The sequence below is a fragment of the Rhipicephalus sanguineus genome, chromosome 2 (genome assembly GCF_013339695.2).
Source record: "Rhipicephalus sanguineus isolate Rsan-2018 chromosome 2, BIME_Rsan_1.4, whole genome shotgun sequence".
Taxonomy (NCBI): domain Eukaryota; kingdom Metazoa; phylum Arthropoda; class Arachnida; order Ixodida; family Ixodidae; genus Rhipicephalus; species Rhipicephalus sanguineus.
In genome coordinates, this window is record NC_051177.1 from 69,014,834 (window position 1) to 69,030,659 (window position 15,826).

The following is a 15,826-nucleotide window of genomic DNA, read 5'->3' on the forward strand; positions in this document are numbered from 1 at the left end:
GTCTAAATTGAAGTTGTGCTCGCATTGATAAATTCTAAGTTTCCATTTTATGATCGAAGAATGATCACAATCCGCGATCGCTTCGGGCCCTTAAGTACTGTATAAAATGTATCTGAATAGAAGGAAAAAACAGGAAGATAATAGTTAGCTACACTGACAGCGCATGGGGGAAGTTTGAAGGACCTAAGAGTAACACTGGACCAGGCAGTACTCGCATTTTGGACATTTATTAGCATTTCAAATACTCAATTTTATCACAAATGACCTCTGAGAATAGCTGAGAAATACATCGTAAAAATTGCCTGTAAGATACAAAAGGAGTGTGTTGATGATACGAAGGAGCTGTTCTAGCATGACAGGAAGAACTTGATTGCTTCTTATTCCCAATAATTACGCATGTAGGCACATGTGCATTCTTTTCTGATAGTACCCTCCAAGTTTTAACGTACAGTTACTTTAAGATGTGCGACACCGTAGTGAGGCTGATGAATGCAAGGAGGATGTCTGAAGCAGTGGCAGAGTTCCAAATACATTGGAACCTTGCGAAGCCCCATCCATCGCGTTGGTTTCAAAAAGTGACCGAGACAAGGAGTCCTTAAAACACACCTTGGAGATAGAGGCGATTAAAACTGACAGCGGTTCCTCTCCGTTTGGGTCGAGCACTCGGAAGTTTTCACCGAAGTCGCAGAATATCTGCCTGCAGTGCAACAGGACAAAAAACAGTGACACAAACGTCTCTTTACATGAAACACGTTTTAGCCTAGCCCAACCCCCATCCTCACTCGCCATAATCAACGGTGATGGTGGTTTGTTCTAGCCTACCGTATCGAATATCATACTATTAGCACTGGTTAGCACTGGTTATGGTTGACTAAATATGGCTAAGTGAGCGTTAACGTGGGCTATTGTTGATTAATTATGGTTAATGACCATTATAGCCTTGGTTGAATGGCGGTAAACGTTGGCTAATATTGATTTATGTCGGCTATCTGCTGTTATACACCTATATTAGCTTTAATGTGATTTCAGTTATGCTCTCGCGTACACACAAACAACAAGCTGACTTGATTCTGACTGAATTCTTTATGGAGCGTTTGAGAAGATACTGCGCTCTAGAATACGTGAAAGCTGTTCTCGTCTGCAGAACTCACCCAGCCAGGCCCCGGGTGTCGGCCACAATCAGGGAGATGTTGTTCTCGCGGGCAAAGGCGGCGATATCTTCTTGCTCGTCTAGCGGAGTCTCCGTCAACACCACCACCTGGGAGGACACAACAGCTCGGTGATAACACTAGCGTAGCGTTCGCCGCCAAAGCATATACATAGCGCGTCGCGCAAGTGCAGTATAAAGGTGAACAAGCACAGTTGATCGGATGTTAAGTATAAATTCACAGGTTGTTTACTTGCATCTGTCATGTAGGGCCCCGGTTAAGTGAAATCCCAAAAGTGCAATAATTTTCCCCCGTAGCGTCCTTAAGAACCGATCAAAGCTACATTGAGTATCCCCCAGGAGTTAGCTCAAAACAATGTCACTTACGCTGAACTGCTTCAGGAACTCTTTGCTCAGGGGCTCCGTATGGGCCTCCACACGCACGTACTGGTTCAGTCGCCCCAGTGATGCCTCGGAAGCTGCGGCTCTGTTCTCGCCCAGGCTTTCCTCCCTTAGGTAGTACTAGAAAAATGTACAAGGCATCCCAATGCAAACAGTGCAAAGATTACACGCAGCAATGCATTATCTTGTAGGGGCACGTAGAAGTAATCTTAAATGAGCTTCAAATGATACGAGGTCCCTAAGTCGTCAGCCGATCCCTCGGCGACATTACTTTAACTCTGATTGAAAATACTTCTACCCACTACACACTTCGGCAGTTCTGTCGAGCAGATGTACGCCACCATATTCGGAGCTGCACAGTCGAATAATGAAGCACAGAAAACCATGACGACACGCGGTAGTGAAAGTGGCCCGTTTCGAGTGGTGTAGGATAGGTCGACTGGCTCGTACGAAAGCGAGCACACTGAACATGTGCCGAAGCGAAGTCCACATAAGAGGAAACAGCAAAGAGTGGATATGCTACTTCCTTACCTAAGTTCCAATAGCGACGGACAGCCACCACTTCATCAAAATAAAGATATTAATTCATTCATTCCATCATTACTACATTCGGGTTCCCCGGTCCAATGCTTCATCTTTCCGAATGAAAAAGATTGAGGCGGGCTCACACCAAGCATTAAGATTTCCATTAATGCAACAAAAAGCACTTTGTTTAGTGCTGCTCTCAAGAGCGAACTCCAGCCAATCGTGGTGATGGATAATCACTAGCGAAGGCGGTCGTGCATTGGCAACAAGCACGTGTAAAAGCAAAGTCATTGCACATTAAGGCGCTGGCCACCTTGGAGCAAATAGGAGTAATAATGCTAAATGAGTGGGGAATTATTATTAATTGCACGTGTAATAAACACAGATCCAATGATTCTAACAGTTACTTCGTCAAAGAAAGATCACTAATGGTAGAGTTAGGTAGAATATCCAGCTCGGAATCGTACGGCTATGCCACTACGGCAAGAATAAGAAAAATTAAGCGTTCTCACTTGCGAGGACAGGTCAAGCCTCGTGCACACGGCCTCGTCGTGAAGGGTGACCGACTTGACGCCGCCCAGGATGATGTTCTTGGCAATCTCCACGCCCAGTCCTCCCATTCCGCAAATCAGAACGTCCGACTGCGCCATGCGTAACATGGCGTCTCGTCCGAGCACGTATCTGTGAAAGACGTACCACGTTTTTTTTTCTTTTTTTTTTCACAGAGACGCCTAACTGAAAAGTAAGTCAGTCCTTTAAGATATTGGGCCACGACCGAATATCTTAAAGAGCGAATTGCAGCCAACTTTAGTGTCAATCTTTGTGAAAGTTCTGATCTTGGAGGAAGCTAGTGGCGCATCAAGATAATGAAGGCGAGCTTGTGCTTCCTATGTGACCATCAAGGATGATAAGAATAAAAATACAGCAGTATCTGGATAGACAACGGAACAGAGGAAACGAGCGATTGGAAAATCTAAATAATACTTTGCTTCAAAAGGACAATAGATTTTATTACGCGCCCAGAAATTAGGTTATGATATTGTCACTGATTCGCTGCGCTAGCTGACAAAATCAATAAATGCAGGTAAGTGATAGCCGAAAGCGACGACAAGTCCATACGAACTTCAAGTAGAAAGAGCGTTCTCTTAAAATATGAACGAAAAAGAGACGCGACGCGTCGTTTTGATAAGCTCCCTATACACCCTGTTCCACAGTGTGACACGGTGACAGGCCAGATTACAAGTGGGCGCTCTTTGGACAAACGAGGCCTCGCGCCAGTAAGCACCACGTATAATGAACTTACAGTTGTCTCGAGTAGAGGCTCTCATCGATGTCAGGCGGGTTCTGTCGTGACGATTCAGTCGGGGCCTGCGGTCCCTACGTGCACAGGACAAATGTTGACGTCGCAGGCAGTAAAACGCACGGTAAGTTCCGAAGCCATGTTAACACTTTATTATGCTACATAAGTAAAAAGGCAATGACATCATCATAATTAAATAAGTTGAACCTCGTATTTCAAAGCACAGGTATTGGTTTTCCTTGGTTTTAGGAGTTAATGGAGCAGTGCACGCACAGGCACGTTTATGATTACTGGTTTGCATTATGTACTTTTTGCTTGCAGCACATATTTCGATTTCACGGTTCAACGTGAACCGTCCGTCGGAATATCCTTCGTTATGACACCATTAACCTTGAATGGGCGGCATCGATCGCAGCACCGGTTACCAATTACATCGTTTCACAATTAATGTGCGTTCATTTCGCTTGAACACTGTGATGCGCTGATGTTAAACCGTGATATGCACGGTTGTCTATCTATGTATGCTTCTGGCACTGTTTATTTTCTACATGCGTCATTGTGTTCATTTTTATTACCCACCTCCTCTCTGACTCCCTTCCGGGCTCATTATAAATCAATCATACATGTAAGCAAATAAACCATGAGCCTAGTGAGACAAGTGAAACGTTGAACTACCTAGTGGGTGCTTAGGTTAATAAATCTATAACGCTAAATGGACGTCTACAGGGGACGCTTACAAGACAGGCTTTAGGCGCCCTTCCTGTCGCACACGAGTTCTCTGCCCGCATCCATTCTGAATCACGGAATACGAGAAGTATGAACAACTTGAAGCAGAACGAAAAAGAAGTAATAAAAGAGGACAAAGAAGGAACACTCCCAAGAGGACGAGCGCTCGTTCTGTTCTTTGTGTGCCTTCTTTGTCCCCTTTTTACAGCGAAAGCTGTTATGAGATCATTTCACCGGCCGTTTTTGGCGCCGTAGTTGTCCGCCGCCGCCGGTGTCCGTAACCAGTATCGCTCGAAATAAGAAAAAATTCCAGGATGGAACGAGGTTCGAACCTGGGCCCTCTGCGTGTGAGCCCAGTATTCAACCTCTGAGCCATGCCGGTGGTTGAAACCGCTTTGCAAAAAGGTCCTATACAGGCTTCGTGTCGGGAACGAACCACATTAGCATATGCAATATAGCGTGGTAGAAGAGTAAAATAAGCACCAAGCGTCGCACAACGCGAATTCTATAACCAGGCGTCACACAATGCGAATTGCGCAACGAGTAGGTTGTTGATTGCTTCCAACCCATTACAAAGGTCTCTGCCATAATTCTTCGTCGTCATCAGGCACAGCATCAACAAAGTGCGCATAATGCCTTGCATGCGTTTAGCAGATAGCACGGCTCTCCGTAGAATGACAAAAATGGCACAGTGCCTGCTGCCCTACTTCTCAAAAACTACAATGATTTATAGCGTAGTGGGTTCCTCGCAAGTGCACTTGTATTGGTTGCCAAGGAAGCCCATAAGCGCATGATCCATTTCCTCGGGGTCTCAGTAAAGTTCTTCGCACCCCTCCCCCGTCTCTCTCCCACGTCAGCGTATGTTATACAGCATGACGGCAGAGGGAAATAGCGACCGGGCTTCACCCAGTGCAAATTACATAACTGGTGGGCCGTTTAAAGCTTCCAACCCATTACAAAGGGCTGAGCCGTAATTCTTCATCGTCATCAGTCGTCGCGTCAACAAAAGTGCACATAATCCCTTACAGACGTGTAGCTGGTGCCTCGCTTCTCCGCAGAATGACGAATAATGGCTTAGTAGGCGCTTCCCAACTTCACGAAAATTTGATTTATGGCGTAGTGGGTACCTTTCTAGTGTACTTGTATTGTAGCCCCAAGAGAGCTTACAACGGGCTCTTGAAACGCCGCTCTTCCAGCTTTCGCTGTGACTGTGCTGCGGTTTCAGCGCAGGCCTGGCGTTTTTTTTTTTTTTCGCTCTGCTGCAAGTTATTCGTAAGATGAACCGACTCGCTAAAAAAAAATGTTTTCGCTATCACAGAAGTATAAAATAAATTCTGAAGGAAATGTGTGCGACACACGATACATAGGCTCGCACAAGTTGACCTTGGACGTAACCTTTAATTACTCCTTCCTAGCTAGGCCGGTAGCAGCTAGGTCCGCGTGATATGACACAGAGACAGGTCACGATAAGGTTAGTCGGGCAACTTTGAAGTCGCCCATGCATGGAGGCTAGACGTTCCCGTCCAGTTGCCTCACGCTAGTCCGTCCTCGACACCGCAACGTCGCATGGTTTCCATAGCCCTTATCAACAGCGGCTATGCGTTTGAACACGCTATAACCGTTCCTACGAGGTTAAAAGGTGAAGCCTCGTCACTTAAGCCCCGTCTACATGCGCTAACAAGCTAAGCATCGTGCGTGCACTCACGTTCGATTCTCCGGACTCGTCGTGGCTGGGACCATCGTCAGTCCTGCGTTTCTTCGCTGGAGGGGTGGGGTCGTTATCTTCCTCGTCAACCGTCATCGGCTCATCGAACTGAACGTGACGTGGCTCAGACATTTCGGCGACGTGGGAAGACGACGTGGCCGAACGGCTTCTCCCGTTTGCACGCCTCCTTCGCCTCCGGTGTCCGCGCACGGCCTTCGCTGACAGTCCAGCGGGTCTTACGACTGCTGCGGACCCGGGAGCGGCGGCGCACGGCAGGGCCCCGGCGATGAACGCGGCTCGGCAGCAAACGCGAATGCGCCGTCCTCTTCGTTTCTTCGCGTGCAGTGCGTGACGCGTGCTCATTCTTCTTGACGATGATGATGAGAACAAACGGGTTAATTCATTATTCATAAACATGGGATATCTGTGTTTCATCAATAAAAGCAAAATCGGCTTTTGGGGACCCTGCTATATCACCGCCGTATCACGAACTGATCATTACTTCGCAAGTTTTGTTCCAGTGCGCTTCCCCACACAATTTACATTCTACTACATTCACGCACATCTCTGCGCGCAGGCCACCCACTGAATAAATCTCGCCCATGTACACGCGCTGTAGCCGCTCAATTTTTGTGTTAATTGTACAGCGAAGGGCTGCGACGGGCATCGTCGCCCCATCGATGCCGTAACCTGCTTCTTGGACGAAATAACAAGTCCTGTGCAAGAAACCAGTGTCACGAATAACTTTCGTACTATATTTCTTGCACCCAGCTCTCTATAGCCGTTTATTGCCTCCCGGATCGATTGCCGAGGAAATTTTTCGAAGCCGTGAAGTGCGAGGGCAGTTACAAGGGTTTGTAGCACGTTTCGAGTGTTTTCTCTCTCCTTTCCTCCCAACAAGCGCGCTGAAAGCTACATGGAGGGGGGAGGGGGGCTTGACCAAAGGGCAAGAAGCCACGTGAGCGCACGTCTTGACATTGAGTACTTTCTTTGTTTCTTTAAACCCATCGGCTCGCTTCCGGCGTGATCACGAGCCCGATAGTATTCCAACCACAACAAGAATAATAATAATAATAATAATAATAATAATAATAATAATAATAATAATAATAATAATAATAATAATAATAATAATTGCTGGGGATTTCACGCGCAAAACCACGATATGATTATGCGGCACGCCATAATGGGGAATTATGGATTCATTTCGACTACCTGAGATTCTTTAACGTGCGCGCGCTAGTATTCTATAAGTACTTTATATTGGGCGCGAAGCCCACCACAGGATACACCGGCGCCACCGTCGACAAGACGCATTTGACAGGATCACGGGGCCTCAGCGGCCGCGTCGGCTGCTGTTGGCGCGCTGCCGCGTGCTTTGAAAAGAAGTTTCAAGTTCTAGCTGCGCTGCGGTCCGTTGAAAAGCGGAGGTTTTCTCTCATTTTGAACACAATTGAACCCATTGTAATGAGAGTGGCTGCCTCCGAAGGCGACGAACATGCTGCTCTACTGCTCGGTGCCGCAGTGCCAGACGTACGCAACGGAGCCCGGTGTCAGCCTGCAACGGTACCCGAGGGACAAGAAAGTGGTTGAAGCGTGAATCGTGAAGCTAAGAACAGGCAAGTAGCAATCGGCTGCGGGTCGGTAGTGCGACAAGCAATTCCGCGACGAAGACTTCCGCTGCTGCGTCGGGGCTGCGACGTTCGGCGAGTAGCAGCGGAAAGTGCGAACTGAGACGATCGCTCGCGTGCGCTTCCCGCCGGCTAATGGTGCTTACCTCCCGCAGGATGGAAAAGGAGTTACCTTCTACCATGTGCGATACCATCTCAGAACCTTCCCGTGCGACCTCTTTATCGTCGACCCTGTACTCAGCGTCCACAAAACCGGCTGTAGGTACTTAAGTCATTACAGTAAAACCTCGGTGATACGATCACGACACGTACGAATTTCGGGGTGATACGAATTTGTCTGTGGTCCCGACCAAGGCCCATTAGCATGCAATGTATTGGCGTACGGTTGTTGCGAACCGATTTGCACCACGCGACGTTTGATACGAACGTACGCTAGCGCACACGTGCGAAAAGGTGCTGCCAGTGCGGTCGCGGAAGACGCGGCAGTCGCGCGCGGGCGCAGGAATGCGCGCTGCGCGACCATAAACGGTGCGTCGTTGCCTCCGAGATAATGCGCGCGAACCTTGGAGGCCTTTATGCGCCTTCGCGTTTAGATTGCAGATGACGTTGACGTCGCGCTTTTTTTTCCGACACGTTGACGCGTGCTCCCGTGCTCGAGGTAGCAGCGTCTTTTTACTGTGTTAACACGTGCCTGCCACGTCGGTTGTATGAAACAAGACTAAAACTTGTGCTGCGGGTCCGTCATGAAGTCCCATGAAAGGTGGACGAAGACCCCAAGAGACGAAGCGGATGGTCTTGGCGAAACAGCTTGGCCTCTATCGCGTGCAAAGCGCTTCTTAAGTCAGTTTCACCGCAGTGCTTTGGTATCATGCAAAAAAGCGTAGTTAGATTATTAAGGGGCTACTAGCGGTCATAGGGCGCAACACATCGGGTTCATTAATATACGCGCGCATGCATCGTATATTTACGAGTACAACTATGATCGTTAACGTCTAAAAACCATACTGGCAAGCATTCAGAGCTGTTCATGACGTCGCGGAGGCCCTGAGAAACACTAAATCAAAACGAATGCCAACTTTCTTTTGTCGCATACTAATTTTCCATGTTTTCTGGTGATACGAATTTCGGATGATACGAATATTTTTGGTAACCCCACGAGATTCGTATCACCGAGGTTTTACTGTATTTAGATTCGTTGGATTAAAGAACTCACAGGGTCCCTTACGCCTTCCCCTAAGATGACTGGAAGGCGAAAGCCATCTTCTTCTTCTTGTCAGTCGATGTGTTGAGTCTCCCCCGCCCCCGTCCAAAGGCTTTCTGCACATAACGCGGTTTACACTGCCTCCGTGAGTGGTCCACCGATCACGAAGGCTGTGCAGAGCGACCATGTCGCGTGAATACGTCATCATGTGACATCAAGTTATGTGGCGTCATGGTGACGTCATAATGACGTCACAGATCGCCCATGATGACGTCATATCGTGACGGCGTCACGTGGTAATTTTTTTGCATCACTCGTGTTGACGGCGCCGACGCGAGACGCCGACGGTCAATCTTCCCGTTTGATGGGGCGTCTAAGGCTTTCGCCTTCATAAGCTACACGACGTTTGCTGGTGAATGCACATAGCTAGCAAGTCAAATACTGCGGCTGATGTGTGCTGCATTTATGTTGGCAATAACATTCCTTCAGTCAAGCTTGCGTTCTCCTGACGCAAACACGACGTGCTTTTAAAGGAACCGGCAACTGCCCAGAATATGAAATGAGTTGACTCCACTGATGTAGAGATTGTCCGTTGCACTGACTCAAACCAACCCTGTTTTTTTCGTGAGAGATGGATTTATATTTTTATTTCTTAATTGAAAGTCGCGAAAAATGACCTGTGGCGCCTCTGGCGGCAAAAAAATGAATTATCCGATGAAGACGGCCACGTGACCGTTGATTGCTGTACGCGGTCGACGATTTTTTTGTTAGTATTCAAATATTGTTCGTTTCTTTATATTAAAAGGTATTACTCCATAATAATGTACATATAGGTATGCGTTAAGTAGTATGCATTAAAGTGGCGCTGCTTTCGCGTGACGTAATGATCCCATGCTCGTCAGCGCGTCTTGAGCAACTTTTCAGCGTACTTATGCAACCGTGCACGCAGTTTCCAGGTCGCTAAGATTTTGGAGCGACACACAGTTTTGCGACCTACACTTCGTCTCAGAAATGACGCGCGCTGCTACTCGGTGCGGCCGTGCATATGCACGGTTACGTTTTCGATTACTTGTCTTGGCTCGCGTTTCGAGAGAGTAACGACGCCGGGGCCAGCCATCCATGACACAGGCGCAGCCAACCTTGGGCGCAGGCGCACACAGCGCTGTACAAATACCGGGAAGGTGTATAAAGCTACACATCTCATTGTAACAGCTTGCTATTTTCAAAAATGGTTGGAAAGCTTAAAATAAAGGTGGTTAAGCATAGTTACAGTAACTCTTGCGAAAGGAGAACAACGACAGCTTTCACAAGGGCTAGCGGCATCGCTATCAATTCTCAGCGTTGCTGGAGCAAGCCTCCATGCGTGTTTGGAGCCTTTCAGATCGAAAATTACTGCTTATGAAATAACTACGTGCTTTTCGCATAAACCACTGCAGCTACAAACGCTACGAAGGGTGAGCTTCCTGTCGTGCCGTAAAAAACTGGGTCGAGAAAAATCAGTTGTCGGTCCCTTTAAAAAGCCCAAATTTATCTGTGCCACTCTCAAACTCAAGTTTGGCCTCTCCAAGCCCATGTATTTTCGTGGAGCTTATTTGCCTGGGAAAGTCCACTGGAATGCAAAGGCAACGATAATAAGGAGAATATTAAAAAAGGCATCGCATTTTCTCACGCTTTCATGTGAGCACCAAATAAAACGAACACCCTGAAATAAGAAACAGAAGCAGCAGCAATTGCTTGCTGAGAAGACCGATCAATATACAGCGCGAGGCACCTTGTCAATTCACATTGAAACGTGCACGAACTTAGACCGAAAAAATGGCATTGAATCGTCGGGACGGCACATCACAAGTTGCCCATAGACGCGCCAAAGTCGTAGTTGTGAAGAAATCGTTTCTGAGCTGCTCTGATAGCGTCCGCGCAACGATGGTTGTTTGTGTACTCCCAAATTCTCATATTTGCGGCCTAACGTTCACAGCGCGGTGCCAAAACGCGCTCGTAGCGAAAGCGAAACCATCAGTACGAACGTACATTTTTATTCTATTGTTGAAGTGTTAGCATCTGTATTCTGTATTGAAATATTGTATTCTCCTCGCCACCAATTGTAACTCCTCGCTCCCAAAAGTTCGTACTTCTAGCAGTAAATGGGGGGGGGGGGGGGGGTAAGGTGGATGGAAATTAAATGGAAGTGGCAGTGCGCTATTAATCAGGTCCTGCTTAAAGTGCTTCCGATGGAGGAAGCTGAAAAAGACGACAAACGCCACAACCAAATATTTGATGGCATTTTCCTGAATAACTATTTTCTCTGTAGCTATCGTAATTTTCTCTGTTGTTTCTAAAGTGCTTGAAGGCCTATTTACAAAAGGGCCCTTCCCTAACATTTCCGCTTAGGCCGCTGCAATGAATAATCTTCACGTCCTAAATATAGGACACCAGGGCTCAGTGGTTGTGAGATCTTTGAATGCACTGCATCATGACCCGAGCCCTAGCGCTTGTGTCTGCTTCCAATTTCTTGTTATTCTCCTCGGGAAATCAGCCTGCATTTCTTGCTAATTTACAAGGGGGCCCAACAGCGAGATTGTACGTAATCGATCCGAATACGTTTGCTGCAGTGTAAGAATGGTGCATGAGAGAGCTTGAAGATAATGAGGGTGAAGTGCAGTTCTATCAGCTTACCCATGCAGGAACGGGCGACAATAATTGCGGCGCACCAAAGGAGGTTTCGGCGACCTATTATGATTTTAGATCTTACAAGGCGTCCAATAATTAGATATTGGCCATTCAAGTGCATTGAAGAGCACTATGTCACGAGTGCAAAAACTTGCTTTTGGACCTTTGAGGCGCAGTAGCTCATATATCGTTGCTGGCATGCTAGCTTCACAACAATTTTAGGTGTAAACAGAGTAAAATAAATAGCAATATTGAAATTCACCATATTTCCCTTCACAACTACTAAGCCCTGGTGTCCTATATTTAGGACATGGCGCTATTTTTTTCATACACTGATGGGATGCTCAGAAAACATTATTTTCGTGCTCTTGAGGTGATAAAAAAAATAAATATCAAGAAGAAGAAATTATCTACCCGTTAAAAAAATTCAGGGCTGAAAGGGTTAAAAAGGCGTTGCACTACCCGTTTAACAGCGCCTGTTTTAATTTTTTCATACCTCAATGTATCGCCTGGCGAATTGTGCCCTTTGCGTTAGCCTTGCTGGATGACAGGAGGTCCATGATTTACAGCGACTCGAGATCGGCGGTCAGAGCATTTGCCAAGGGCACCATCTCGGAACCGTCCTATCCTTCGGGACAAGAACATCGAGCCACACACACTCGTCTGGCGTCCAGCCCACATGGGACTGATCGGGGAGCCCCGCCCAATTTCAATGAGTCTGCCTACATAGATGCGCGAGGAGTAGCAGAGCGCGTAGCTACCGGGGGGCGTGGCGCTGACGTTTTGGGGGATCCGAACCCTGCCACCTCGTATAATGAACTCACGAAACATTTTTACCTGGGGCGGAGACAGTACCATCCACCATATAGAAAATTAAGCAGACCGCAGGCTCTGACACTCTACTACTTCAGGTCGGGGTGTACCGTAACCCCGCGCCATTGTACAAGCTTTATCCAGAAATATAGCCAACTAATGCATGTTCATTATGCACGGATATAGCCAATCAACATATGCTCTGGCGGCGCCCCGCGTTACGCGGTGGTGAAGTCATCACGCCGTCCAAATGGGACTGTACTCAAAGAACAGCTATGGGCAGTCCAACGGGCCCAGCAGAGAGACTGGCCCTTTCTGTTACGACGTGGGAATGGCCCGAAACGTGCTAGAGCGCGTTCCGAGGGACAATAATAAAGTTTTTCTATGCATACACAGCTTAATGTAGCCATGGCGAAGTAATACATGAGTAGTTATAGTTCACAGTGGTCATACTGATGTAGAACATGGAGGAGAGTGGAGCAGTGACTGAAGCTTTGCATAGAGACTGATAGAAATAATTCAGGATGGCAGATCGTTCCAGTATTTGTCCTTGTTTAAAGCTAAGGCTTAATGAGGTCTCAGAAAACTTCGCACAAGCAGCACTGAATAAGCCCGTAGTTTTTTTTTTTTATCCTGGTTGTGAACCCTGCTGCCGTATTAATCCAGCGACAATTATTTCTTGATCGCGACAACATGCTACCCTGCTGTAGTGGGCGGCTACAAATATTAAGCTTTCTCCCGAAATACCCTGTCATAGTGTCGCGCGACAATGCGAAATGATCTCTACTTTACTAGGGTGTTTAGCATCGAAATCTTCAAATGAGTTGGTTCGGGTTCACTCCACCGAATTACATACGGTGTGAACAATTGTGATAAGGAGAATTGTCGAATAATTTCTGAAAAAAAAAAATCTACCTAGAAGAACCCTTTCCGCGCGCTGGCCGTATCTCTGTATCCCGTATTTTACGTTTGGCTGGAACCAGCGGGGACCGTGTCTGAAGGAAAGTCTCAATTTGGTCCATTATTGCATCTCTGCCATAGAGAGCATGGCAGGTTGAACTCCCTTTTCCTTAATATTACGTCACATAGAAGTCCAGTTTCTTTTTTTTATTCAGCGGTTCCATCGAAAATAGGCGCGCTCACTGTTCAATTATTTTTGTCAAAATTTTCGGAATATTGTAAATGCATAGCGTAGGCTCAGCGCCATAAGGCATTTCGTTTCGCATGCACAAGAAAGCTTGGCAAGTCTCCCACGTACGAGTCATAAGCAGAAAAAAAATAACTAGATCAACAAAAAGAGCAGATTTTAAGAAATCTCAATTTTTTCTGCGTACAACCATATATACAAACAAAAATTTCTGTCTGTTTAATAAGCAGTCTCGCAATGTCATCTTTAATGCACAATTTCTAATATGTGGATAGCACTATTAACATTTATAACGCTTAATATAACCACCTGAACCGTGGCCAATTCTCTACAATGTGTGAGCTGACTACACTCCGTTTAACGCGCGCCCAATGTTGTCGAGACTATGGCGAGACTTTTCTCACTTTATGCGTTCGTACCAAGTAATATTTTCCTGTTTTTACCATCCATAACTTAATTTATGTTTCCTTTATTTAGGTTGAGTAACAAATGAAAGTGTCTTGTGCCTTAGAAATGAAGTGCGTTATGATGGCTTTGAATAAGTTGTTCTTGATCACACTGCAGTTCGCTGTTTCTGTTTTCTGGCTTTTCTTGTAGGAAGTGTCAAGCGTTACGTCTAGACGTAACGGTAGGAGCCGTTGTAGTTACGTCTGGACGAAAGAATAATGAGTCTTAAAAGTTACGTCCAGCGTGACGATACAAATACAGCCCGTTAGACCTACCGCACCGATTGGCCTCAGTGGCGCAGCGGCTAGCGTGTCGTGCTCGGAACTGCGAGGGCGCTGGTTCCAACCTCGCTGCGGGTGAATTTTTTTTTTCTTTTTTTGTCTCAGGTGTTGCTGAAGTTTGTTGCCAGAGAAGCACGACGCGGCTCGTCGGTTACGTGCGCCTCCGCCTGCCCCGAAGGGGCAGGCGCGCGGGCTAAACAGCGCGTGGCCGCGACAGCGGCCAGTAGCGCGTGACCGTGACCCTGCCAACCGGTCATTGAGCGATAGCGAAATGGACGCACTCGCGAAGCGAGGGCGAAGCCACGATTAGGTTTCCGCGCCCGAAGGGCGCAGAGGGCCTTCACTGAGCAACAGGAGAATAATGTACTCACGTCTGTGGAAAACCACATCTGAACTAAAGTCCCTAGGTTTTTCCCTGATCTTCAACAGGGAAAAATCTAGGGACTTTAATCTGGACGTAACGATAGCGGTGACTACAGTTACGTCTGGACGTAACCCTAGCAACACCCTTTCTTGTATAGCCCGTCGCGGGGCCTCACGCACTGGCTTGTGCTCGGCTCGCACGAGAATTTAAAAGAAGGTCACGCACTTTGGGATTTAACAACAGGTATGTATTTGATGCCCTTATTCCAGGCAAAACATGCATTCAATTTTAATTGCTACTTTCATAAAAATTATAATAAAGATAAACATATTTTTTGTGTTCAGTTCCTGTATCACTATATTAATGTGTTCTGTTTAAGTTAACAGTTGAATTGTACGTTCCTGTTTCGCAATTCCACAGTACATAGTGTCTTCTGGACATCCTTTAACAGGGAAGCTGTTAAAGCTCATAGTAAGACGTCCGTTAACAAAAAAACCCCTGCTGCGCCGTTGCCATAGCAACCGGCACAGCAGCGCCACTTGTGCTAAAAATAGCCAAGCCGCCGCCGCGCCGAGGGGCAGCCACCGCCGAGACGTCGCCATAGCAACCGCCACAGTTCCTTACACCGTGGCTCAGAGACAGCGATTTCAACACATTTAGAGTGGCAAGCTTTGCGCATATTCCGAATCCGCTTGTCGCCGTCTCTTGGATGCCGCTTCTTCGGCCAAGCACGCTGCATGCAATCACCGCCGGCGTTGTGATTCCCGTGCTGCAGCACTGCGAGCTGAAGATCAACCAGCTTCGCTGTGCCAAGCTTTGCGCAACTTAGAGCAAACTTCTCGCATTCTTGTCTTTCCATTTGTTTATACTCATGTAATATTTCAGAACAATAACTGTAAGTTCAGATGGCAAATTCTTGTCCAGTCTCCCAGAGTGGGTACGTGCCATAATTGAGGATCATGATCATCGTCATCATCGCGAGCGCGGACCCAGTCGCGGAGGAAGACAGCGCCAGGCTATTCGAAGAGCCGGTCGACCGAGGTGACAACACTCCAGGTCGAGTACTATGGCGACTGCTAATGACGAAGAAGCCACCCCTCCGGCTAAGCGACGAAGGACCGACGATGGTACAGACGTCGATTCGTCCGAAAAGGAAACTGTGAGTGCACACGTTTCGCTCACAAGCTCGACAAGGGCCCAACTCTTTCGGCTCGGTAAACCTGCCTAACGAGTGAGACATTAGGCTAGATTATATTAAGGCGAACGCCTTAGATGCCTCATCAAGCGCGAAAAGGGACCGTCGGCAACGTCGACACGAGTACTGCAAAAAAAAAATAATGTGATGACGTCACCCTATGACGTCATCATGACGTCACATAACGTGACGTCGAATGATGACGTCACCACATGACGACGTCGCTTCAATACAATTGATAATACAATTGACTAAGAAAAAAGAGGAAGATGTCT

The 15,826-nt window shown here is 47.1% G+C and overlaps 3 protein-coding genes across 3 annotated transcripts in view; 1 reads left to right on the top strand and 2 right to left on the bottom strand.

Moving 5' to 3' along the window:
- Window positions 1-6,135, bottom strand: part of LOC119383135 (ubiquitin-like modifier-activating enzyme 1) — a 36,602-nt gene extending 30,467 nt beyond the window's left edge. The window contains exons 1-6 of the mRNA XM_049412853.1: window positions 5,806-6,135; window positions 3,378-3,442; window positions 2,587-2,755; window positions 1,535-1,669; window positions 1,152-1,258; window positions 607-697 (exon numbers count right to left, since the gene is read on the bottom strand). Coding sequence (XP_049268810.1) covers window positions 607-697; window positions 1,152-1,258; window positions 1,535-1,669; window positions 2,587-2,755; window positions 3,378-3,442; window positions 5,806-5,937 — 699 coding nt within the window. The 5' untranslated portion in view covers window positions 5,938-6,135. The remainder of the gene's footprint in view (window positions 1-606; window positions 698-1,151; window positions 1,259-1,534; window positions 1,670-2,586; window positions 2,756-3,377; window positions 3,443-5,805) is intronic.
- The window catches only part of LOC119383131 (peroxisomal membrane protein PMP34), a 182,545-nt gene that overhangs the window by 146,955 nt on the left and 19,764 nt on the right, over window positions 1-15,826 (bottom strand). The window lies entirely within an intron of this gene.
- The window catches only part of LOC119381647 (ubiquitin-like modifier-activating enzyme 1), a 43,063-nt gene continuing 42,552 nt past the window's right edge, over window positions 15,316-15,826 (top strand). Inside the window, exon 1 of the mRNA XM_049412854.1 lies at window positions 15,316-15,483. Within this exon, the coding sequence (XP_049268811.1) occupies window positions 15,316-15,483 (168 nt within the window). The remainder of the gene's footprint in view (window positions 15,484-15,826) is intronic.